The 25817-nt window shown below is 47.5% G+C and overlaps 1 protein-coding gene across 5 annotated transcripts in view; it reads right to left on the reverse strand.

Annotated features, from left to right (window-relative positions):
* Nucleotides 1-425: 425 nt before the first annotated feature.
* Nucleotides 426-25817, reverse strand: part of ppargc1a (peroxisome proliferator-activated receptor gamma, coactivator 1 alpha) — a 1145293-nt gene continuing 1119901 nt past the window's right edge. For all 5 annotated transcript variants that reach the window (XM_072496491.1, XM_072496492.1, XM_072496496.1 and 2 more), the window contains one exon: nucleotides 426-2534. In XM_072496491.1, coding sequence (XP_072352592.1) covers nucleotides 2431-2534 — 104 coding nt within the window. In that variant the 3' untranslated portion in view covers nucleotides 426-2430. The remainder of the gene's footprint in view (nucleotides 2535-25817) is intronic.

Consider the following 25817-nt stretch of genomic DNA (forward strand, 5'->3'; position numbering starts at 1 on the left):
AAGAAAACAATTCTTATTCATTTAGATTTAATTTTATAATGTTTAAGTTCATAAAGCAGAAAAACAAATAGACTTGCATTTATAAAGCACCTTTCATGACCTCAGGATGTTCAAAAACTTTCAACCCAATTAAATACTTTTGAAGTGTAGTTACTGTTGTAATGTAGGAAATGCTGCAGCTAATTTGCACACTGAAGCTCTCATGAACATCAATGTAATAATGACTAGTCAATCTGTTTTATTGAAGTTCATTGAGGGATAACTATTGGTCAGGACAGTATGGAGCCAGTTATTTATCCTCAAGTACCTCGAGTAGGACTTGAACCCACTTCTTCTGATTCAGAGGTAAGAGTGTTCGCAACTAAGCCAAAGTTGACAAGCAAGCTGAGCTTGTTTTGATATGTACGAAGATTCCACACATGGGGCAGAGTTTGAAACATGGTTTCCCTTTATTAGTCCAGTGAGGTTGATGAGAACTGCACATTTTAAAAAAAATCACAGTAATTCTATACAATGGTTCAACCACACATTACAGGTAAAAATGTCAGACAAAGGAAGCTCACTTGGATGTTCCTCCTCACATTTCCTGGTCAGTACAGTCCCATCAACTAATATATCATCACCCACAAACCTAAAAGCACAGTGTCCTCAGAAGTTACTTTAATTAAAATTAAGAATAATTAACTGATATATTACATTGCTATTCCAGTTATTGTACAGAGCAAATTTTATATTACAATCATTAAAATCCTCATCACGTTTGCCAGACAGGACAAAACATCATTACCCAAGTTATAAAGGATAGCCAAGAACTAACATTAGTTACGAACACACAGTTTCACTTAATTTGTTCAGGTTAGCCATTGCTACAGACAAAACTATGAAATACTGTAGTAGCAATAGGTCAGAATTTAACACACAATAAGCACCTAAAGAAGCTGGGTAATGTGCCTGGTCCTTCACCTCACAACATGATATGCTAAAATTAGATTTTTAAAAATAAACATTTATTGCTTTTTTTGTATTTATTTTTACAATCTTGCTATCACAATAAAGAGGAGAATATTCAAAATCCAAGGAAGAAAATGTAAACCTCAGTTTGGCATCATGTGATACAATGAGCTAAAAGACCTGAAAACTTTATCTAATAATAGTCTGAACACAGATAAAACACTAGAGGTACTACAGGTAATGAATGACTAAGTCAAAAACTTTTATATTGCTATTAGTATATACTTACAAAGTTTAGAACTCAGTTTAGCAAACATATGAAGACAATTTTCCAATGACAGACATTAGAATCTCTCAATACAAATGAGCAATGGTCAAATAAACAAAATGTCGCCTGCTTTTGCCCGAGGCTAAATGAGTTTAGGTGAATAGTGTAACTGGGCTATGTCAGTGTAGGGAGTAGGATGGCATCAGCACGATTCACAGGAATCTTGTATTTTCTTTTCTCAACATGTCATGAAGTTAAACTGATCTAAAATTTACTTATCCATGCTTTAGTTGGCTTTACGTTTCCTTCAAAATATATGGAATTTGTGAGATAATGCTACGATGGCTTAACAAATATCGGGCTGTAATTTCAGAGCACACCTGACAATTCTATTTGAAATCACAAGTAAATCTTGAATAAACTCTTCATATTTTTCTCCTGAAATATTAATTCATTTCTAATTTAAGGTGAAGGACAGAAATGAAAGCACCTTTCATGATTAAACATATCCATGGGAGTGGTGACATGATTCATTTTCTAAGTTGCTCAGTTGCAAGTTCATTGTAAAGCTACATTATGGGAAATGTGCATTGGTCCATGTGTCCAGCAGACACACAGACAGCTTTAGCCATCTCAGTTTTACACCACTCCAACATTTTAAATATAATAGTGTACACTAGCGTCTAACTTGTGGTTACATTCTTAATTTAATTCTTCAAAAGAAGGCTGCATTTACAGTGCATAGCTGTAACAAACAAAACAACATTGTTATATTTACATAAAATAAAAATAACTCAGTTTAACATTAGTAAATCTGTAACTACATTTCAGCATTTAGTAAATAAAATATTTGAAACACCCCAGGTATTTAATCCCAACTCTTGTTTGTAATGTAACACCACATCCAAATGTCAGGAAAAAATGCTGAACAAGCTGCATATTCCACCAATTAGATTATTGTTTATATACCATGTGTAAAACAGTATTAATTTATCAGCTGTACTTTTTCTTTCCCATTCCATTTTCTTTTAATTGAATATCCGTCAACTTTCCTCACACATTTCAGCAGCTGTATTCATGTAAACTTCATTTGTACAGAGTGTAAAGAGGGATACGATCCCAGGATGACTAATGCAAGTTCTTGGATGGTAAATGAAAGGATGCCTACAAAATACTGTGGCTTCCCTCACTAGTAGCACATTTGGTTTCTGTTACCTACGCAAGCTTCGCTGCGCCTCTTTCAGCAAGGTGTCAAAATCCATCGAGTCGTACTTGCTTTTAGTTGAAGCAGGGTCAAAATCGTCTGGATTGTGATCTACAATAAAGGAGGAATGTTTTGTGAATACTGTTTTTCATAAAGCTTTATCATTTTTTCTTTTTTGGGATTGCTTTAATAATAATAGGTGATGAAAGGTGTAAAAGAACTCAAAAAAATGTTACCATTTTAGACATGAGACTTGTCATAATATCCACTCATGTATATAATGAGATGCAGAAAGGCAGTGATTGACACACAGGATAACCAATGAACACACATGACACATAACAACCAATCACCAGACAGGACACCACCACTATAAAGCACACAAGGCATTAAGACTCTCCCTCTCTCTACAGGACACAGCTACTGAGATAGTAAGAGTGCACAAGCCAGTGAGCACTATCACCATGAGGTAGAGAGTTAGTCTGGTCAAGCCAATAGGAGGTTATCAGTTAGATTGATAGAGTGTCAACTCACAGCAGACTATGTACAGCAATCAGGAAGTTCAATAAAACAGTGTTGGACCATCTCCTGTGTCAGAAACCTGTTTCTAGTTTCACTGCATCCAGTTGCAGTCAATGTTGAACCAACTTACTTTACATATCATGGTACCAGAGTGCTATTAATCCTAACGAACCTACCTCGAGTGCCTCTGCAACGACCAGCAAGCAGCCATCCAGCGGCATGGAAAGGCTTCAGCCGCCTTCGCAACTCCGGATCTCCAGCAAACTCAGCGCCAACTGGAAAGTCTTCAAACAAAAGTTCCTCCGACCTCGAGGCAGCATCGGATGCCAGAAAGATCGCGCTGTTCCTGTCGACTGCGGGGAATCACGCCATCCACATCTAAAACTCGCTTACGTTTGCCGATGGCGAAGACAAGACAAAGTTCAAGACAGTTCTGCTGAAATTCGATAGCCACTGCGACATTAAGGTGAATGAGAGCTTTGAACGGTACATCTTCCAACAGAGGTTTCAGGGTAAGGATGAACCTTTTCAGTCCTTCTTGACCCATCGCCGCATCCTAGCGCAGTCATGTAATTATGACTCGACGACTGATTCCATGATCCGGGATCAGATCGTTTTTGGGGTCCAGTCCGACTCCCTGCGGGAGCAGCTCCTCAAAATCAAACAGTTGACCCTCTCCGTCACCATCAAAACGTGCGTTGTCCATGAGCATGCCAGAAATCCCTACTACCGCATCAGGGCAGCAGAAACTGCAAAACTGGCCTCCCACGAGGCAGAAAGGGTGCAGGCCATAACGAAAATGCAAGGCCTGAGCATCGAGGAGAGTGGCCGCTTCACGCGCTTTTCTCGGTTCCCCACGCATGCACGCCACGACCGGGTGGACGATGAGGCCGAAGACCCTGAGGCGCATGCGCGAACGTCGGCCGACCGCATTACGCATGTGCGATGGCGCACAGAACGTGCTGACGTCAGCGTCATGACATGTCCGGATTGTGGCTCCGCACATTTAAAGTGGCAATGTCCAACCAAAGGCAGGCGATGTCTACAGTGTGGAAAGCCTGGCCACTACGTGGCCTCCTGCAGGTCTGCTCCACCGAACAACAGCCAGCGATCCCAGCTGCAGCACAGACGTGTCCGCTGCATACAGCAAGGCATGCAGGATTCTGATCCAGACAGCCCAATGGACCCCGATGCTGACTGCCTCGAGGCTCCATATCAGGTGGGCATCATCACCACACTCGAGTTGGTCTCATCACCACACTCGAGTTGGTCTCTACAGTGCCTGCCAACCGCCTTTCGATCCTCAGTATGGATCCTGGCGACAAGTGGTGTGCCGTCATCATGGTCAACAAGTCTCGCATCCGATTTAAATTGGACACTGGCGCGTCTGCGAACCTCATATTACAGTCGGACCTCGACAGCATCCGACACCAACCTAGCATTCTTCCACCTGCCTGTCAGCTCCTTGACTACAATGGTATCATAGATTATCATAGAATTTACAGTGCAGAAGGAGGCCATTCGGCCCATCGAGTCTGCACCGGCTCTTGGAAAGAGCACCCTACCCAAGGTCAACACCTCCACCCTATCCCTGTAACCCCACCCAACACTAAGGGCAATTTTGGACACTAAGGGCAATTTATCATGGCCAATCCACCTAACCTGCACATCTTTGGACTGTGGGAGGAAACCGGAGCACCCGGAGGAAACCCACGCACACACGGAGAGGATGTGCTGACTCTGCACAGACAGTAACCCAAGCCGGAATTGAACCTGGGACCCTGGAGCTGTGAAGCAATTGTGCTATCCACAATGCTACCGTGCTGCCCTAGCTGCCAGTGTGTCGTGTCAGCTAGGTGTCTCTCACAAGGAAATCAAGGCGACGTTGAGATTCAAGAACGTCCGGCCTGACAAGGCATCCCTGCTCGGTGCTCGCGCATGCAAACTCCTAAATCTGGTATAGCGAGTTCATGCCATGTCCTCGACACCGGCGATGGCCTCGCCCAATGCGAATCTCCAGGCTGAGATAGACGACATTCTCACACAATACCACAGTGTGTTTGATGGGATGGGCATGTTCCCATATCGCTACATATCGATGGGAACAGCCCATCGAGTTTCTCTGGGACACAGAAGGGTCCCGCACCACAATAAATTCCTCCACCATGTTCCAAAAGGACACGTGGCCCACAACAGCCACTATCACCCTCAGCGGCTTTACAGGCCACTCACAGCAGGGACACATCACAGCCCCTGTACCCATTCAAATCGGCAACATTCCCACCAAGCACGCCGTAGTTTCAGTTGACCTGCCCCACACATCAGAACACATTCTGGGAATCGATTTTATGAATTCCCACAACCTATCATTCGATCCAGTCAACCAGTGTGTCTCGAGAATGGCAAAATCCGCAAGAGCCCCCGCAACGCTCACAATAGGTGAATACGCCAACAAAATTAGCGCAGTAGGCAAATTTTGGTTTAACCCGACTACACTTAGCACGGACAAGCAGGTTAGGGCAGTGTTACAAAAGAACAGGACAGCATTCGCGACCCACAAGCACGACTGTGGCCGAATGACTGGTTCAGTACAAATCACAGGACCTGACCCTAGACCCCGAAAACAGTATGGATTTCCCCAAGAGGCAGAGGGAGAAATCTCAAAGGTAATAGGCAGCTTATTAGAGCAGGGCGTACGTAGATCAGTAGCCTCCACTAATAATGCCCCGATTTGGCCAGTGAGAAAGCCCGATGGATCATGGCGGCTGACCACGATTACCGGGAACTCAACAAAATCACCCCGCAGCAGCCCCCACAGTAGCCACAAGTTCCGAGACCATGCTCAAGCAGGGACTCAATTCCCGATACTTTACGGTTTGGGATATCAGTAATGGATTCTGGTCCATTCCATTGGCAAAGGCGTGCCAGTACAAATTTGCCTTCACCTTTAAAGCACAGCAGTACACGTGGACATGCCTGCCACAAGGATTCCACAACTCCCCCTCCATTTTCCACCGACAGCTGGCAAATGGTTTAGCAACATTTTCTCGCCCCGAATGTCTGGTCCAGTACGTAGACGACCTACTACTGCAGACAGACACCAAGGAAGAGCACATCGATCTTCTGTCTGAACTCCTGGAACTCCTACAAGCAATTGGATGTAAAGTTAACCCCAAGAAGGCCCAGATTCTGGAAAATAAGGTGATATATTTGGGTACAATTATCATACATGGTCAACGCGAGATCGAGCACAAAAGGATTGACTCGATTGCTAAATTGCCCCTTCCCCAGAACGTTTCAGCCCTCCGGTCATTTTTAGGACTGGTTGGCTACTGCCGAAACCACATTGACGGTTTCGCCAGCAAGGCAGCACCCCTCTCAGACCTCCTAAAGAAAGGAGCCCCCTGAGAATGGCTTCCGCAGCATACGGATGCTGTGGATGCGTTGAAAAGAGCCCTCATAGCAGCCCCCGCACTACAAGTTCCAGACCCCCTTTCCCCCTATGCGATAGAGGTAGCAAGCACGGACTGCACCCTTTCGGCCGTGCTCCTTCAGGAACGGCACGAACAGTTAAGGCCCGTGGCTTACGCCTCCAGGGTTTTAGATGCTGTGGAGCAGGGATTTTCAGCCTGTGAAAGGCACCTGCTCGCAGTTTTTTGGGCAGTACAATATTTTTCGTACATAACCGGACTGAACCTCATCACAATCCTCACAGAACACACCCCGACCCAACTTTTACTGGACGGACGACTCAAGAACGGTACAGTTAGTCAGATTAGAGCAGCTAGATGGACCCTTCTTTTGCAGGGATGGGACATCACTGTTAAAAGGACAAAGACTCACACTTTTTTAGCCGACAACCTACAGTACCCCGGAACCCCCCATGAATGTGAAATTATATCTCCACACCACAACACAGGCCCTTTTATTGCTAAAACACCCCCCAGAAAGATAGGTAGTTCACCCCAGAGCCCCAAGCATACGGACACGTGCGAACCCACAAAGATATATGTGGATGGATCTTCCACAATATTAGAAGGGAAGCGCATAACAGGATGCGGTATTTATGTCGAAGGAATAGCAATAAAACTTCCAGGACACTTAGGCGCGCAGGCGGCAGAACTTGCGGCCATCGCATACATAGTGGAACACCCAGATTCCTTCCCCAGCCCCGCAGACATATATTCGGACAGCCTCTATGTCTGCAACAGCCTTACGGAATTCCTACCCCTGTGGAAAGCAAGAGGATTTGTTTCCGCAGACGGAAAACCCCTCCCCTCAGCCCCATTACTCCGTCACATCTTAGAGAGAGCATAGAACAGGACTTTTGGGATAGTCAAAGTTTGAAGTCACCATCGTTCCTCCCCCCCTGGAAATGTAAAACGCACTGGCTAAAGCAGGTTCCAGGCATGGATATATTTGGACACCCCCCGAAAGCGCACCAGTGAATGCAGTTCAGGTCTCGCAGACAAAGACCGAGGATTTAGTGCAGGCCCAGAAGCAGGACAGCAATCTCAGGGAGATTTTGAAAGGAAACTATCCAGCCCCCTATGAGAGGTTTAAAAATGCTCTGACCACACATGACGGTGTGGTGTTAAAAGACACCCTTTATGTGGTTCCTGAACAGGACAGGAATCAACTGATTTGTTTATTCCATGACAGTCACGGACATCAGGGAATCGATCCCACTACAGCCCACCTCAGGCAGCTCTGCTGGTGGCCGAGTTTAAAGGATGATGTAAATCACTACATTGAGAATTGCCTTATCTGTGCCCAGAACAACCCGGCAGGTACGCAGAAAAGGCTCAGCTCAGTCACACCCGACCCGTTAATGGCCCCTGGACTAACCTCCAGATTGATTTTATAGGACCATTGCCCCCTTGCAGGAATGGTTATAAATATGTACTCGTGGTGATAGACACGTTTACAAAATGGGTGGAAGCATTCCCACCAAGATCCTCACCCACCACATCTTTACGAGATGGGGACACCCCCGCAGCATTGAATCCGACCAAGGTTCCCATTTTACGGGATGTGTCATGAAGAACGTCCTCACGATATTTGGCATTACCCAAAAATTCCACATTGCATACCACCCCCAGTCGAGTGGTATCGTGGAGCGCATGAATCGGACCCTAAAATCAACCCTCAGAAAAATGGTCCAGCAAAACAACACCACTTGGGATTCGGTCCTCCCTTTTGCGCTGATGTTTTTGCGAAATATGGTTTCCACATCCACAGGTTACACCCCACACACCCTCATGACCGGACGCCCCATGAAAGGCACAGAATTTTTATTAGGATTAGATTTGACCAACCCCAAAGTGACGGCCCTCACACATGAGGACGCAGTCAAACAATTAGTGGAGAATATTAAAACGGCTCAGCTAGCAGCCGCAGTGAAATTGGGCACAAGAAAGAAACAGAGCAAGGCCTGTTTCGATAAGAAAGTGCATGCGACTGAGTTCAGTGTAGGACAGCAAGTCATGCTCTCCGTATACAACCCCAGCACATTCCTGTCACCAAAGTACTCGGGTCCGTACTCCATTGCGGACAAAGTGAGCTCTTCCGTCTACAAACTAAAGTACCCCAATGGAAAGACTGCGTGGTTCCATATCAACCAGATGAAGGCATATAGAACACAGTCTACCCACGCACATCACGTCGTGCTCGACGCAGCGGACCACGCCCCGCCCACAGCCAACGTAACCCTACCCTCCCCAACACGTCCAGCCGAGCCACGGACTCAACCTCGACTCCACCCCCGAAATATACACTCCGCCCCGGAACGCCCACAGACAGCAGCAGCAGCGACAGCGACTGTGACTCAGACAATAGCCACAGAACACCTCCCTACTATCCCCATGCAACAGGACTGACACCCAGCGAATCTGACCACGATTCGAGTGATCCCTTCATGATCACTTTCCCAAACAGACCCCACCACCGACCACCGACAATACAATGACGACCCCGATTCCGTCCCCACAGAACTAGACACCACCTTTTGGCACCGAGATAATTCGTACAGACTCGTCCGGAACGACGAGAGCAATCCAAAATCACACCATGCAGCCCTATCAGCCCTGATTCACTCGAGAGTATGGACTCCGGGAGAAGATGACGACTTTGAGTCTGATTCCCAAAACGAGAACCCCTTTGCGACCCTGTTCGCAACCGATAACTGATGTGTCCAGATGATGTTTTAAAAGGAACCGCTTGGGAGAAAACGGTGTCCTTTCTGATGGAACCTGCTGCATGTTTGATGTTGTTTGTACTTGTACTGTTAAATGTTGTATGTCAGACTGGAAACATTTTTTTCCACAGCCCCACGACACCACCCTTCTGACGCCCACTGGCAGTCAGAGAAACTAGTTTGGCCAGACGCTAGTTCAGCGGAACTAGTTTGTCCGCAGAGACTTGTTACTGTCCCAGACGCCAGTTCAGCGGAACTCGTCTGTCGACAGATACACAGACACCCCTTCATAACTGCCCTTCTGGTTCGAAGGTAGAACCAATACGGCAACCCCCCACGATGACTACATTTCTTGCCCGTTCTTGTTGGTTGCTCAGGCAGTGGAGAAACGGCATTGGGACCCGCCCTGCCTGGGAACCCCCCTCTGGTCAGCTACGCTCGGGTAGGGCACTCACGGCATTGGTCGCCGTCCTACCCGGGGACTCCATCCAAATCGTACCCGTCGCGGCCCATACGCACCTCATTTCGGCAAAGTTTTGTTCAAAAAGTTTTCTTTTGTTTTCAGGTGACCCTTAGGTTGCCAACCTTATGCTATTTATATCCTCAAACATTTGGATGGTAACTCGCACAGTCTGCGAGACGGCTCGCACTGGTTCATTATTTGTAAGTGTGTCTTGTCCTGAAATTCGTTTTTTGGAGAAAAAAAAATGAGGGAGTCACACATAGTGACCAACTATAAAGGGAGTAATTGGCACTAAAGGACAGACAGGCTATCATACGAGATATTAAACCAAGATAATAACAGACACTATGCTTGATCACACAGAACTCCAGAAGCTCCAGGACTAGAGAAGAGAAGAGAAGAAAAGAGTGAAAGAAGAAGAACCATGAGGACATCCTCCGCATGGCTCATCACCCTAATGGACATTTTGTTGCGCGCGAACGCGAACCCCCTGACTTCAACTCCCCCAGCAGTTAATGATTTCCATAATAAAGATGTGGAGATGCCGGCGTTGGACTGGGGTGAGCACAGTAAGAAGGCTCACAACACCAAGTTAAAGTCCAACAGGTTTGTTTCAATGTCACTAGCTTTCAGAGGAAGGAGCAGGACTCCGAAAGCTAGTGACATCGAAACAAACCTGTTGGACTTTAATCTGGGGTTGTAAGACTTCTTACTGTCCATAATAAAGAGCATTCGTTTGCGATTTGTTGTAAATAAAGAAATGTTCATGAGCAATTGTACAATCCTGAGCTTGACTGCCAAGCCAGAAAATGTGTATAATACTGCTATGATTTTGTTTGTATGGTTTAGGAAGTTAGTGTGATGAAATGTTTGAGTGAGTGTAGTTTATGAAGGATAGTTAGAGGTTCCGATTTTCTTGTTTTGCAATGCATGTCCCTGTTTGACATAGCGTCCCTCAGAATTGTCAGTTAAAATTTTTTGGCATAGTTATGGTCAGTGTAGAGGCCATAGAAGAGTGCTCGCCGGGTCAGGGAATGAAAAACAACGCAGTTATGTGATCCTTCACGCTTCGCGTTAGGATCACAAGGAGGGTGTGTAGCCACCTGGGTTGGCCAACTCCTGATGTAAAATGGAGAACAGCAAAGGCTGCAGGGAAATTCAGCCAACACAGGCAGAAACCAGCAGGTGCAAGTTACTGTGTATTAAACTCTGCAAAAGCCCAGACAGCATCGATACAAGCAGCCATCTGCATAATAATGTAGCAGCCATCTACATACTGATGAGCGATCCCCGGGAACAATCGCAACATTTGGGACAAACAAAGCTAAGCCAGACTCCCCGGCGCCAGCAGGAGCCAACACAAAAGAGGTTAACGGACACCTCAAGACCGATCAGGGAACCGCTCCAGTATTGGAGAAATCGAATCAAGCGATTGGAACAAAGTCCAATCACTTGGAACCAGGTACAGGGTCCACCCCGAAAGGCGGGAAGCCCTTGGGGACTATAAAGTTAAGCCCCCAAGTTCAAATCGTTCTTCTTGACCGGGTCACTCAGCAACGCGAACCAACCCTTGACTGTGACCGGTTCAACTGCCGCCGATATACAGTAAGTCTTAAGTCAACACTCGCTACGAGATAGGCGCTCCTAGCTACCAATCCGTACCAACTTCGAATCCCGCAGACTCAGAACCCGAACGAAAGGCCATTTGTTCCCCTGACCTGGTGGGCCAGTCCGAAGCTAAGTATAGGCCTGTTAGTTGTAGAAGTAGCTTAGAAGTAGAATTTGTGCATGAGTAGCGATTACTGTGTATAATAAATGTGCTTTGATTTGAATCTTACTAATCGGTGTATTGAGTTATTGATCATTACTTGAACTTGAACCTCGTGGCGGTATCATAAAGATACCTGGCGACTCGAGAGCAAAGGTTATAAAACAGAGCCAATTGAACCAACCAAAAGTTAGCAACAAAACCCTCTGGCGAACTCCGCATTTGCATTGATCCTAAAGACCTGAATCGCAACATCATGCGAGAGCATTACCCGATCCCAAAGCCGCGAAGAATTGACCTGTGAGATGGCTCACGCCAAATTCTTTACCAAGCTGGACGCCTCCCGTGGCTTCTAGCAAATTCAGCTGGACGAATCCAGTAGGAAGCTGTGCACTTTTAACACTCCATTCGGCAGGTATTGCTACAACCGCATGCCTTTTGGTATCATATCAGCTTCCAAAGTATTTAATCACATAATGGAGCAAATGATGGAGGGCATCGAGGGGGTGCGAGTCTATGTGGACGACGTGATCATCTGGTCCATGACCCCCGAGGATCACATTGCTCGCCTCAAACAGGTTTGCCAGAGGATTCATGAAAATGGCCTCCAGCTCAACAGGGCCAAATGCTCATTTGGGCGGTCCGCTATCAAGTTTTTAGGTGACCACATTTCACAGCAAGGTGTGCAACCTGACGCCGACAAGGTGCTGGCAATCAATGCCATGAAGACACCAGAGGACAAAAAGGCGGTCCTCCGCTTCCTCGGGATGGTAAGTTTTCTCGGAAAATTCATTCCCAACATGGCATCCCACACCACGGCCCTCCGGCATCTCGTTAAAAAGTCGACAGTGTTCCAGTGGCTTCCCGCACATCAAGCGGAGTAGCTTGAGCTGAAGGCGAAGCTCACCACAGCCCCAGTACTGGCGTTCTTTGACCCAACCAAGGATACCAAGATATCCACAGACGCAAGCCAGGCCGGCATTGGGGAGGTGCTCCTCCAGCGAGACGATTCCTCGTCCTGGGCTCCAGTGGCATATGCCTCCGGGGCCGTGACACCGACCGAACAACGGTATGCCCAGATTGAAAAAGAGTGTCTGGGTCCCCTGACAGGAATAGTCAAGTTTCATGACTATGTATACGGTCTACCGAAGTTCACGGTGGAAACAGACCACAGGCCTTTAGTCCACATACTCCAAAAGGATTTAAATGACGTGACACCTCGGCTGCAGTGAATTCTTCTTCGTCTCCGCCGATATGACTTCAAACTCGTCTACACACCGGGCAAGGAGCTGATCGTCGCGGACGCCCTATCCCGATCCATCAGCATGCCGTGTGAACCGGGCGACTTCATTCGCCACATCGAGGCACAGGTGCAGTTGTGTGCCAGCAACCTCCCAGCCACTGATGAACGTGTTGTCCAGATACATGAAGAAACTGCCAAAGATCCTCTACTGCAGTGCATGATGCAACACCTTGCCCATGGCTGGCAAAAGGGGCAGTGCCCCCAGTTCGTCAACGTTAAGGACGAGTTAACGGTTGTCGAGAAGATTTTTCTTAAACTAGATAAAATCATCATTCCCTTAAGCATGCAAGCCATGGTGCTCAGACAGATCCATGAGGGTCACCTTGGGGTCGGAAAATGTCGATGCAGAGCTCGGCAGGCAGTCTACTGGCCTGGCATCAGCCAGGACATTGCCAACACGGTCCTCAACTGCACAACATGCCAGAAGTTTCAACCAGCTCAGCCCAAGGAAACACTGCAACAGCACAAGATTGTGACTTCTCCGTGGTCCAAGGTTGGGATAGACTTCTTTCATGCAAATGGGCGTGATTACGTGCTCTTGGTCGACTACTTCTCCAGCTACCCGGAAGTGGTGGATCTGTCGGACCTCACGTCCAAGTCAGTGATTAAAGCCTGCAAAGAGACGTTTGCCAGGCACGGCATACCACTCACAGTAATGAGTGACAACGGCCCATGTTTCTACAGCCAAGAGTGGTCCGACTTTGCACGATCCTACCACTTCAGTCACATCACATCCAGTCCCCATTACCCGCAATCAAACGGGAAGGCCGAAAAAGGGGTCTATATTGTCAAGCGGTTGCTGTGCAAGGCTGCAGACTCAGCCTCGGACTTCAACCTGGCGCTGTTGGCAAAGAGGGCAACCCCTCTGTCGACTGGTTTGTCTCCGGCGCAGCTGCTCATGTACCGCAACCTGAGGACGACTGTTCCAGCCATCCATGTTCCAGGCCTTGACCGCCTCACGGTGCTGCAGAAAGTGCAGCGATCCAGGGACCAGCAGAAGATCACATATGATGCTCATGCCAAGGATTTACCTGCGCTGGCTCCAGACGATGTTGTTTACGTCCAGTTGCCTGAGGGAGGTTGGTCAGCCCCAGCTATTGTCTTCAGGCAGGCTGCCCCCAGGTCCTTCGTTGTCCAAATGGCTGATGGCGCCATTCTACGGCGCAACAGGAGGGTGATCCAAAAAGTTCCCTGCCCATCACCTGGCTGCATTTCTCCGCATGTCATAATGCCTCCTCCGGACATCTCACAACACGAGGCTACCGATCTGGCAGCGATCCCGCCTCTCCATGAGGCCACCGACATGGCAGCAATCCCGCCTGTCCAAGTGCCGGTGTCCCCCCTCCACCTCTGAGGCAATCAACAAGAATTTGTCGCCCGCCACAAAGACTGAATCTATAGACTTAAATCTTGTAAATTTTGTTCAGTTTGCTCTGTATCTGCACGATAGACACCTTCCCATGTACATATATTCATTCACTCACCACTTGTATATAATAATGCATGTATATATATCGCTACGTTCCAATATTTACTTAAAAAAGGGGAGATGTCATAATATCCACTCGTATATAATGAGATGCAGACAGGCAGTGATTGACACACAGGATAACAAATGAACACACACGACACATAACAACCAATCGCCAGACAGGACACCACCACTATAAAGCACACAGGGCATTCAGACTCTCTCTCTCTCTACAGGACACAGCTACTGAGATAGTTAGAGTGCACAAGCCAGTGAGTACTATCACCATGAGGTAGAGAGTTAGTCTGGTCAAGCCAGTAGGAGGTTATCTGTTAGATTGATAGAGTGTCAACTCACAGCAGACTATGTACAGCAATCAGGAAGTTCAATAAAACAGTGTTGGACCATCTCCTGTGTCAGAAGCCTGTTTCTAGTTTCACTGCATCCAGTTGCAGTCAACGTTGAACCAACTTACTTAACACATCAAGACTAAGGATTTTTGGTTAATAAAGACTGACCTTGTGTCTCAAAAGGAAATGTTGGAGAGGTGTGAAACTGCAATGGTCTTTAAAATCATGAGGACATGAGGAACTGGGTTCAATCATTCAAAACATTTTATCGAAGTGTAATAAATAATATTTTGTACTCGGATTTTCAGAAACTGTTAATTTGTGTTCATCATTTGTCTCAGTAATTTCCAATAGTATGTGAATAATAATGGTTGGGTAGCACAAATCTTTGAATGTTCATTAACCACAAGATCATAGATTAAGAGAGTGATTGAACAGAAAAATTTCTAACTGTCATTTTGGATGGGATTGGCAGGTTGTTTCTCGACGGCCACGGTGGCACGATTGCGGCCTGTATTTAACGGCGCTTAGTACCAGAAATGACACCCCACGAGCTTCTTGCGATTACTGGCTGTCTTGCTGTCTGACTCGCTAACAAGGGGGAGCTGATTTTAAGCCTCCCTTACCACTCACGCCATGTTAACATACAAGCATGGCAGCACACAGGCCTGCTCCTTGCTTTGGCAATGCTGACCTGGACAGGCTTTTTGATACCGTTGATGAGAGATGGGGCATCTTGTTTCTCTGAGGGGGTCGGAGGGCCAGCAGCAGAGCCACCAATTCTGCCTGGGAGGCAGTGGCAACGGCTGTCAGTGCGGGCGGCATGGCAAGGATGATCAGCGTCCAATGTCGGAAAACGACCAACGACCTCCATCGAGCTGCAAGGGTAATTTATTACCTCTCTCCTAGATTCGTTTCCGCCTGCCACCCTTTAAATTCCCAACCCAACCCCCAACAAATCACTGGTTGACACCTTGCACCTGTCCCATATCCGATCTTCGTGCTTGCTCCTCGGCCCCGCCTGGCACCCTCCAAAACACCCCTTCATGTTCAGTTACAGTGCTCACACATGCCACCTGCTGTAGATCCCCCGATCCATCAAGCACAAGGCTCACAATGCCCTATTGTTGATCCCACAGGAGAAGGTAGCCCACAATAAGCAGGAAAGGGCCAAGACAGGCAGAGTATCAGAGATTCGGGTCCTCACCCCTTCTGAAGAATGGGCCCTGGAAATCGTGGGGTTGGCCAAGGAGAGAGCAGTCACTGACAATGAGGTTGGCCTGCATTGCAGAGGTGAGAATCCACTGCCCCTTCACCCAGATGACCTGCCTCAAGGTGAATTGTTCATGTCAGGCAAAATTAACCTTCCTCTCACTGACCGCATGTTCATTCTCTTGCAGGATCTCGATCTGGTGGGGCTGGGCCATATGGAATTGTTCCCCCCTCCCTGCCCACCACCCAAAAGACCACCTCGGAGGAGAGCTCTGAGGAGACCATCATTGAGGCTTCACAGCTATCACCCCCACCTTCCACCAGCGTGGGGACATACACCTTGGTGGGCAACATTAGTGGACAGGCTTCTGGGTACAATCTGGTGAGCACCACACAGTTGCTGATGCACATCAGGTGGAGGCAGGAGCATCCAAGGAGGTCAGCAGTTGGAGGTCTGCTGGATCCTAAGACTCAGCTAAGTCCCAGTCGGATGCCAAGCCTCTGGACAAGATTAACCCAGAGCTGATGCAGATGCTAGGATACCACCGTGAGATTCAGGAGGGAATTCAACATTCCAGCAAGTACATAGCCGATGGGAGGAGGCCCAAAGGCTGCAGGCGCAAGTGATCGGCGGTTAAGCTTTCAGGGTGTGCAGCAGTCTCCTGCACACGGGGTGTCACCTCCAGCCCGCGTCAGCGCTGCTGCCTTCTCCACTGTCCAACAATCAGTTGGGGCTTCCAACCCAGAACCCTCAAATCCCTCAAACCTCCCCATACTTACTTGTCCTTCCTTCTCCCAGAGTATCATCCAGCGAGCCAGTTGTGTTGGAAAATCTCATTCTGTACACTCACCCTGGCCACAGCAGAAGCCCCTAGACCCCAGATCCCAGCCAGAAAACATTAGGGAGGCCATGCTCAAGTGCCCTCCCCTGATCCACACTCCCACTCTTTGGTGCGAGGAAATCTCCAGTGCTGATGCCCAGCTCTTGAGCATTTGATTGCTGGCTGCTGCTTCCATGGTACTAATGCTTCTAGAGGACAGGCAAAGTGTTCAAGCTTCAAAGTTTCATTGAAATGCGATGCAATAATCACCGTCTGAGACATGGCACGTGTATCCATGAGAATCCACTTGAGAATATTTTGTTTAATAAATGATCAACAGTAACAAGATTTGAAAATCAACCATGTAACATTCCACATGGCACACTAACCATTAAACAACAAGGAAACGTCACCGTTCCATATTGGTACCAATAGAAAGCTATATCAGCTCATTGTCACAAAACAACAACCACATGGTATCACCCCTCACAGTTTCCTCAACAGAAAAAGAGGATAAGCCTGACAATGCGTTATCACGTCCAGGACTCTGTCGTAGAAATGATCTGTCCATCAATGTGTTACTTGTCCCATGTATCAGTGCCATTCTCCATCCAGGAGCCGCAGCTGAACAGGCCCTCTCACATGGCCTAATGTCAACGGAACCAAATCCTGGCACCACATATTCCACTGGCACTCAAGGTGGAGTTTAACCTGCGGTGATGAGCCAGTTACATGCAGCACTTACCACACCAGCAACGAAAGCATTGGTAATCTGCGAAAGCATTTCTTCAACGGCGCCATCAGTTGGCCCATGGGGAGCAATGTCATGCACCAGCTCCCACAGCATCTTCTTGCTTCAAACCAGTTTGCCTTTTGGACTCATAATTCCCCCTGAGCCATGTGTTCCAGGTCCCAGGTATCTTAGAAAAAATTGTCCTTTTCAGCTACATAAATGAAAACAGCAACAGCAACCTCCAGGCATTTGCAGGCACCAACAGGAGCAAGCAGCAACCACAGATTGCAAAATTTTAGTTTATTGACAGTATCAAAGTATAGAAGACAATTAGGACATCAATCACTTGGCACCCAGAACACACTCACACCCTCCCTCCGCCCCAGATCCAACCTACATCAGCGGAAAGGCACACCAGTCCAACCCTCCGGAAAAGGCCACTCCAACATGGAACATGGTGGAGGAGAGAGAGAAAACCATTCCACCCCACCCAAGAGGGCACAGTTCAGCCCAGAACAGGTCTGGCAAATGATAAGCCAAACCAAATACAGAGCAACCACTGAAGGAGAATACAAAACAGTCAGGAAGGCAACAAAGTCACCAGCTGTACACGAAGGACAAAAGACAAAACAAAAAAACAGCCTTTCTGAGGGCCGGGCCACAGGAACAGGGGGGGCATTAACAGTTGATCCGCAAGTCCAGAACAGAATCAGTCAACGCACCAAATAGATCACTAAAAACATCCACAGACTACAGCCTCTAGGCATTTGCAGTGAAGCACCATCAAACACAACCTGCAGCAGGGAAGTGCTCTCACAAATAACAAGACCAATTCCATATTAGCAGTAGCCTGCAGCTGTGAAGGTAGAGGCTGCTCACAGTCAAAAGGTGTTAAAGTGACCTTCTACATATCAGCAAGAACAGGGTTCTGTCCTGGAAGTGCTTGGTAGGACAAACAGGCAGCAGCTGTAGTTGCCCCTGTTATGGGTATCCACAATATTCAAAGATGGTTTGAAGGCCTCACAGACGAAAAGCCCTCACCTTCGCTTCTACCCCTCCCCTCCTTCCCCGGACCCAGGGGTGACCCCCAACCTGGAATGCTTCAGCCCCCTGATCAAGCCCAAACCCCTCTGAGAGCATTCCCGAAAATGGAACTCACCTCTTCAGTTCCCATCAGCAACCATTGCGCCAGCTTCACATTTTTAAAAAGGAGGACCATATGATACCCGTGTGATTTCTCGCTGGGGAGCCGGTTAATTCCTGGGAGGCTGCGGCATTCAACATCAATCTCGCCAATGAGATTGAAATGAATGCAAATTAGGGTTAATGATATGCGCGCAATACTTGGGCCCGAGATCCGGAATGCACCCTCGGGAGCGGGCTGGTTAGATGATAAATTGAATTGTGCCTGGCATGATTCTCAATTTTGGCCTTTCCCTCTATTTAACAGGTGTTCTCAGATTTGTGCTGGGCACAGTGTGGTGGTTAAACCAAGCCCTTAATTTCCATTGCCCACTGTTTCTAATTTACAGAATGTGTGCATTTTTTAACTGGACTTCTAATTAAGTGTTATGTGAACAAGGCAAGCTGGGGGTGAAATTGTTGGCAGTCGCTAAAAATGTCTGATAGTGAATCGGCAGATTTTTCTGCATGGACACAGCAGAATATGGGCTGGTAATTTGCAATCTGCCTATTTTACACCAATGCTGTTGGTCAGTTTCACTTTGACCACCTCTCGAGGAGAAAGACTGAAATAATGTGGTTCAATCTATTTGTAGTGTATAGTCTATTAGGCATAATCTTTGATAGGACACATAGATCTGGTCAGCTGAAAGTCAACATGGCTTGAGTTAAATTACTTGCAAGCATAAAAAGAAACATACAGAAGAATATATCTTATTAAAGAGGAAACACATTATTAACTACTCATTTTAATTATGTAACATTTAAATGATTCTTTTCATGGCACCAAGGTCACATTTTTTGTTGCCTACATCTATGGCTTTGGTTGACAATCAGAATGTCATTCAAATGAACAAATGTTATGGTTTCCAAAGTCAAATAAATGTCTTTGGGCAAGGTCCAACGGCTGTGCTGCCCGAAAAGCAGCTCACCGTGGCGTAGTGTGGCCTATAAAAGCTGGCATACTCCTTTCCCAGGATCTACCCAGCTCGCAAAGCCTTGTGAGATCTAATGCGATCTTACGAGACGTTGCGATGTATTCCCTCTCATTGTGGGTGAGATCACCTTTTAGCAAATCTGCATATTATAGTGAGACAGCTCGTCTCACTTTAATGTGCAGATTCATGAGGAACCCGAGGTGTTGGGATCTATCCCCTTCGCCTCGGAGACCTTGGGCGAGCGCCATTGAGCGCTGGTCCCCATAAACGCTCGCCCAAGGGGATTGGAGGCCACAAGGTGCATGCCCTTCGGGCAGAGTGGCACTCTGGCACTTCCAACTGGACATGCTGGCAGTGCCACCTGGGTACCAGCCTGGTAATGCCAAGGTGCCTAGGTGGCACTGCCAGGGTGCAAAGCTGGCATTTTTTGTGTACTGGGGATCAGGCTGGGGGGTGCCCTGCGTGGGTGTGGGGGGATGCGTGGGCGGCTAGAGACCCTCCAATAGTGCGTTGGGGCTTGGCAGGGTGGTCGGGGATCGCGTCGGGGCCTCCCGATCTTGCGCTATACTGAGGGGTTCTGGCGAGCAGAGCAGAGTAAATGGGGCTATGTGTGGCCTCGACCACGCGTTCCCTGCTGAGGCCCCTTATAACATGAGTTCTTTGAATAGTGACTAAACATGCTCACCATGGGACTTTGTTCCCCTTTAGTTGAATCGCGCCCTATATTTTTTTCCAAATTCAAGTTTTCCTTATTTAATGATACCCAAGGAGTTTCCTCATTGGTTCATCAATTGAACTGCTGTTGCCACTCAAGTCCACATATCTTTACTTTGGTGTAGTTTAGGCTGGAATTGTTATTGGCAAATTTTAGATGTTACTCAAATGAAAGTGCACTGGTTGAGATCAGTTTTCTAAACACTCGGCCATTTGCATAATTTCAGATTTAATTTTGGATGTACGTTGGGAGCACACATGATGAACGTAGAAAACGGCATGCAAATGGAATTTAAAAGGAAAATACAATTCTGGGATTTTCAAAAGAGGGAACCAAAACAAAAATGCCTTTGAAAAGGCTAATAAGACATCTCAACTTATCAGTAGTAACTTTTGCAAAGGCATTAAAACGTGAGAGGCAGAAATAATGGGAAAGAAAGCCAAAGGATGATGTGATACATCCTCAGGGAAGTGATGAAACATCTGAGCCTGACTTACAACTGCTGATTTGAAGCTGGGGATGTATTAAGGAATGTTGCTCTTTGTGCAACACCACAATACCACCCCATCTGCCAACATTGCTACAAGGAGGTGGAACCAATTTTAAGGCCACAGCTGGATTTTTCCTAAAATAATAATAATCTTTACTGTCACAAGTAGGCTACATTAACACTGCAATGAAGTTACTGTGAAAAGCCCTTAGTTGCCACATTCCAGCACCTGTTTGGGTACACTGAGGGAGAATTCAGAATGTCCTAATTACCTAACAGCACATCTTTCGGGACTTGTGGGTGGAAACCAGAACACCGGAGGAAACCTACACAGACACAGGGAAAATATGCAGACTCTACACAGAGAATGACCCAAGCCAGGAATCGAACCTGCGACCCTGGAGCTGTGAAACAACAGTGCTAAACACTGAGCTACCGTACTGTCACAAATGTCTCAGCCATGTTGTTGAATATCCTTGCAGTACGTCGCAAAGTTCTGCAATTCACACTTAGATAGTCACTGTAGGTTAGATGTGCCAAAAATGATCTGGCTGGTAGCATTTTGGCAGATAAGGAATCAAGGTATAGTGGCATGTTTTATTTCATGCAAAGAAAACAAAAAATGCTGGATAAACACAGCAGATCTGGCAGCATCTGTGGAGAGAAAGAGAGTTAAGGGCACCCATGTCCACCACCAGCGTGAATGGCGACACGGACACAAAATCTCGTGAGAATCAGGAAATGAGATTCTTGCTGCTGAGATCTCGTTTCCCAATTTTCCATGCCCCCTAGCCGGTAACCTAAGGAGGTTCATGCCCATAAAGGACGAAGACCTTATTTTATTAGATTTACAGACATTTTAATCTCATTTTAATCTCAGGGCAGCATGGTAGCATAGTGGTTAGCACAGTTGCTTCACATCTCCAGGGGCCCAGGTTCGATTCCCGGCTTGGGTCACTGTCTGTGTGGAGTCTGCACATTCTCCCCGTGTCTGAGTGGGTTTCCTCCAGGTGCTCCGGTTTCCACCCACAATCCAAAGATGTGCAAGATAGGTGGGTTGGCCATGCTAAATTGCCCTTAGTGTGCAAAAAGATTAAGTGGGGTTTTTCATAGAATTTACAGTGCAGAAGGAGGCCATTCGGCCCATCGAGTCTGCACCAGCTCTTGGAAAGAGCATCCTACCCAAGGTCAACACCTCCACCCTATCCCCATAACCCAGTAACCCCACCCAACACTAAGGGCAATTTTGGACACTAAGGGCAATTTATCATGGCCAATCCACCTAACCTGCACATCTTTGGACTGTGGGAGGAAACCGGAGCACCCGGAGGAAACCCACGCACACACGGGGAGGATGTGCAGACTCCGCACAGACAGTGACCCAAGCCGGAATCGAACCTGGGACCCTGGAGCTGTGAAGCAATTGTGCTATCCACAATGCTACCGTGCTGCCCCCTGGGATAGGGTGGAGGTATGGGCTTTAGTAAGGTGCTCTATCCAAGGGCCGGTGCAGACTTGATGGGCCGAACGGCCTCCTTCTGCACTGTAAATTCTATGATTCCCCCCCCCCCCCCATTAACACCAGGGCAACTTCCCCCCCCATGAGCATTGGGGCAATCACCCCCACCACCACCCCACACCCCCTACTCGTTACATCCTCAAAATTCTCTAACAAATCTGTCAAACAAAATTTCCCTTTTATAAATCAGCATTGACACTGTGAAATTATATTATGATTTTATGGTCAGCACAGCTGCTTCACGACGCTGAGGTCCCGGGTTCGATCACGCCTCGGGTCACTGTCCGTGTGGAGTTTGCACATTCTTCCCGTGTTTGCATGGGTATCACCCCCATAACCCAAAGATGTGCAGGCTAGGTGAATTGGCCACGCTAATTTGCTCCTTAATTGAAAAAACATAATTGTGTACTCTAAATTTTGGAAAAAATGATTTTCCAAGTGCCCTGTTACCACTTCTTTAATACCAGATACTTGCATTTTGCCTACTTTTCCATCTTCCTTCTTTCTTAAATAGTGGGATTACGCTTGTTGCCTTCCTATCCTTGGGAACTGTTCTGGAATCAAAGAAATTCTGGAAGATCAGAATCAATGCATCCACTATCTCTGCAGCTACCTCTTTTAAAACCCTAGGACTGAGATAATCAGATCTGCAGAATTAGCTGCATTAATTTCTTTAGTACAATTTCTTTACTTATACCGGTTTATTTAAATTCTTAATTCATACTAGATCCTTAATACTCCAATATTTTCAGTCTTGGTGTCTGCTGATTATCAGTCAGGCGTAGAGGCAGACAGAAATGATTGATTATTGAAATAATGATGTGGAGATGCCGGCGTTGGACTGGGGTGAGCACAATAAGACGTCTTACAACACCAGGTTAAAGTCCAACAGGTTTGTTTCGATGTCACTAGCTTTCGGAGCGCTGCTCCTTCCTCAGGTGAATGAAGAGGTCTGTTCCAGAAACACATATATAGACAAATTCAAAGATGCCAAACAATGCTAGGAATGCGAGCATTAGCAGGTGATTAAATCTTTACAGATCCAGAGATGGGGTAACCCCCGGTTAAAGAGGTGTGAATTGTACCAAGCCAGGACAGTTGGTAGGATTTTGCAGGCCAGATGGTGGGGGATGAATGTAATGCGACATGAATCCCAGGTCCCGGTTGAGGCCGCACTCATGTGTGCGGAACTTGGCTGTAAGTTTCTGCTCGGCGATTCTGCGTTGTCGCGGGTCCTGAAGGCCGCCTTGGAGAACGCTTACCCGGAGATCAGAGGCTGAATGCCCTTGATTGCTGAAGTGTTCCCCGACTGGAAGGGAACATTCCTGCCTGGTGATTGTTGCGCGATGTCCGTTCATTCGTTGTCGCAGCGTCTGCATGGTCTCGCCAATGTACCACGCTTCGGGACATCCTTTCCTGCAGCGTATGAGGTAGACAACGTTGGCCAAGTCGCACGAGTATGTACCGCGTACCTGGTGGGTGGTGTTCTCACGTGTAATAGTGGTATCCATGTCGATGATCTGGCACGTCTTGCAGAGATTGCCATGACAGGGTTGTGTGGTGTCGTGGTCACTGTTCTGAAGACTGGGTAGTTTGCTGCAAACAATGGTTCGTTTGAGGTTGCGCGGTTGTTTGAAGGCAAGTAGTGGGGGTGTGGGGATGACCTTGGCAAGATGTTCATCGTCATCAATGACGTGTTGAAGGCTGTGAAGAAGATGACGTAGTTTCTCCGCTCCAGGGAAGTACTGGACGACGAAGGGTATTCTGTCGGTTGTGTCCCATGTTTGTCTTCTGAGGAGGTCGGCCCGGTTTTTCGCTGTGGCACGTTGGAACTGTCGATCGATGAGTCGAATGCCATATCCCGTTCGTACGAGGGCATCTTTCAACGTCTGTAGATGTCTGTTACGCTCCTCCTCGTCTGAGCAGATCCTGTGTATATGGAGCGCTTGTCCATAAGGGATGGCTTCTTTAATGTGTTTAGGGTGGAAGCTGGAGAAGTGGAGCATCATGAGGTTATCCGTGGGTTTGCGGTAAAGCGAAGTGCTGAGGTGACCGTCCTTGATGGAGACGAGTGTGTCCAAGAATTCAACTGATTTTGGAGAGTAGTCCATGGTGAGTCTGATGGTTGGATGGAACTTATTAATGTCATCGTGTAGTCGTTTCAGTCATTCTTCGCCGTGGGTCCAAAGGAAAGAAATTTCATCGATGTATCTGGTGTATAACGTCGGTTGAAGGTCCTGTGCGGTGAGTAGGTCCTGTTCAAACTTGTGCATGAAGATGTTGGCGTATTGGGGTGCGAATTTGGTCTCCATGGCTGTTCCGTGCATCTGGATGAAGAACTTGTTGTCGACGGTGAAGACGTTATGATCCAGAATGAAGCGGATGAGTTGCAGAATTGCGTCTGGAGATTGGCAGTTGTCGGTGTTGAGTACTGAGGCTGGAACAGCCATGGGGACCAAATACGCACCCCAATACGCCAACATCTTCATGCACAAGTTTGAACAGGACCTACTCACCGCACAGGACCTTCAACCGACGTGAAACACCAGATACATCGATGAAATCTTTTTCCTTTGGACCCACGGCGAAGAATCACTGAAACGACTACACGATGACATTAATAAGTTCCATCCAACCATCAGACTCACCATGGACTACTCTCCAAAATCAGTTGCATTCTTGGACACACTCGTCTCCATCAAGGACGGTCACCTCAGCCCTTCGCATTACCGCAAACCCACGGATAACCTCATGATGCTCCACTTCTCCAGCTTCCACCCTAAACACATTAACGAAGCCATCCCCTATGGACAAGCGCTCCGTATACACAGGATCTGCTCAGACGAGGAGGAGCGTAACAGACATCTACAGACGTTGAAAGATGCCCTCGTACGAACGGGATATGGCACTCGACTCATCGATCGACAGTTCCAACGCGCCACAGCGAAAAACCGGACCGACCTCCTCAGAAGACAAACATGGGACACAACCGACAGAATACCCTTCGTCGTCCAGTACTTCCCCGGAGCGGAGAAACTACGTCATCTTCTTCACAGCCTTCAACACGTCATTGATGACGATGAACATCTTGCCAAGGTCATCCCCACACCCCCACTACTTGCCTTCAAACAACCGCGCAACCTCAAACGAACCATTGTTTGCAGCAAACTACCCAGTCTTCAGAACAGTGACCACGACACCACACAACCCTGTCATGGCAATCTCTGCAAGACGTGCCAGATCATCGACATGGATACCACTATTACACGTGAGAACACCACCCACCAGGTACGCGGTACATACTCGTGCGACTTGGCCAACGTTGTCTACCTCATACGCTGCAGGAAAGGATGTCCCGAAGCGTGGTACATTGGCGAGACCATGCAGACGCCGCGACAACGAATGAACGGACATCGCGCAACAATCACCAGGCAGGACTGTTCCCTTCCAGTCGGGGAACATTTCAGCAGTCAAGGGCATTCAGCCTCTGATCTCCGGTTAAGCGTTCTCCAAGGCGGCCTTCAGGGCCCGCGACAACGCAGAATCGCCGAGCAGAAACTTATAGCCAAGTTCCGCACACATGAGTGCGGCCTCAACCGGGACCTGGGATTCATGTCGCATTACATTCATCCCCCACCATCCGGCCTGCAAAATCCTACCAACTGTCCTGGCTTGGTACAATTCACACCTCTTTAACCGGGGGTTACCCCA

Source organism: Scyliorhinus torazame, chromosome 3, assembly GCF_047496885.1.
Source record: "Scyliorhinus torazame isolate Kashiwa2021f chromosome 3, sScyTor2.1, whole genome shotgun sequence".
In the NCBI taxonomy this organism is placed as follows: domain Eukaryota; kingdom Metazoa; phylum Chordata; class Chondrichthyes; order Carcharhiniformes; family Scyliorhinidae; genus Scyliorhinus; species Scyliorhinus torazame.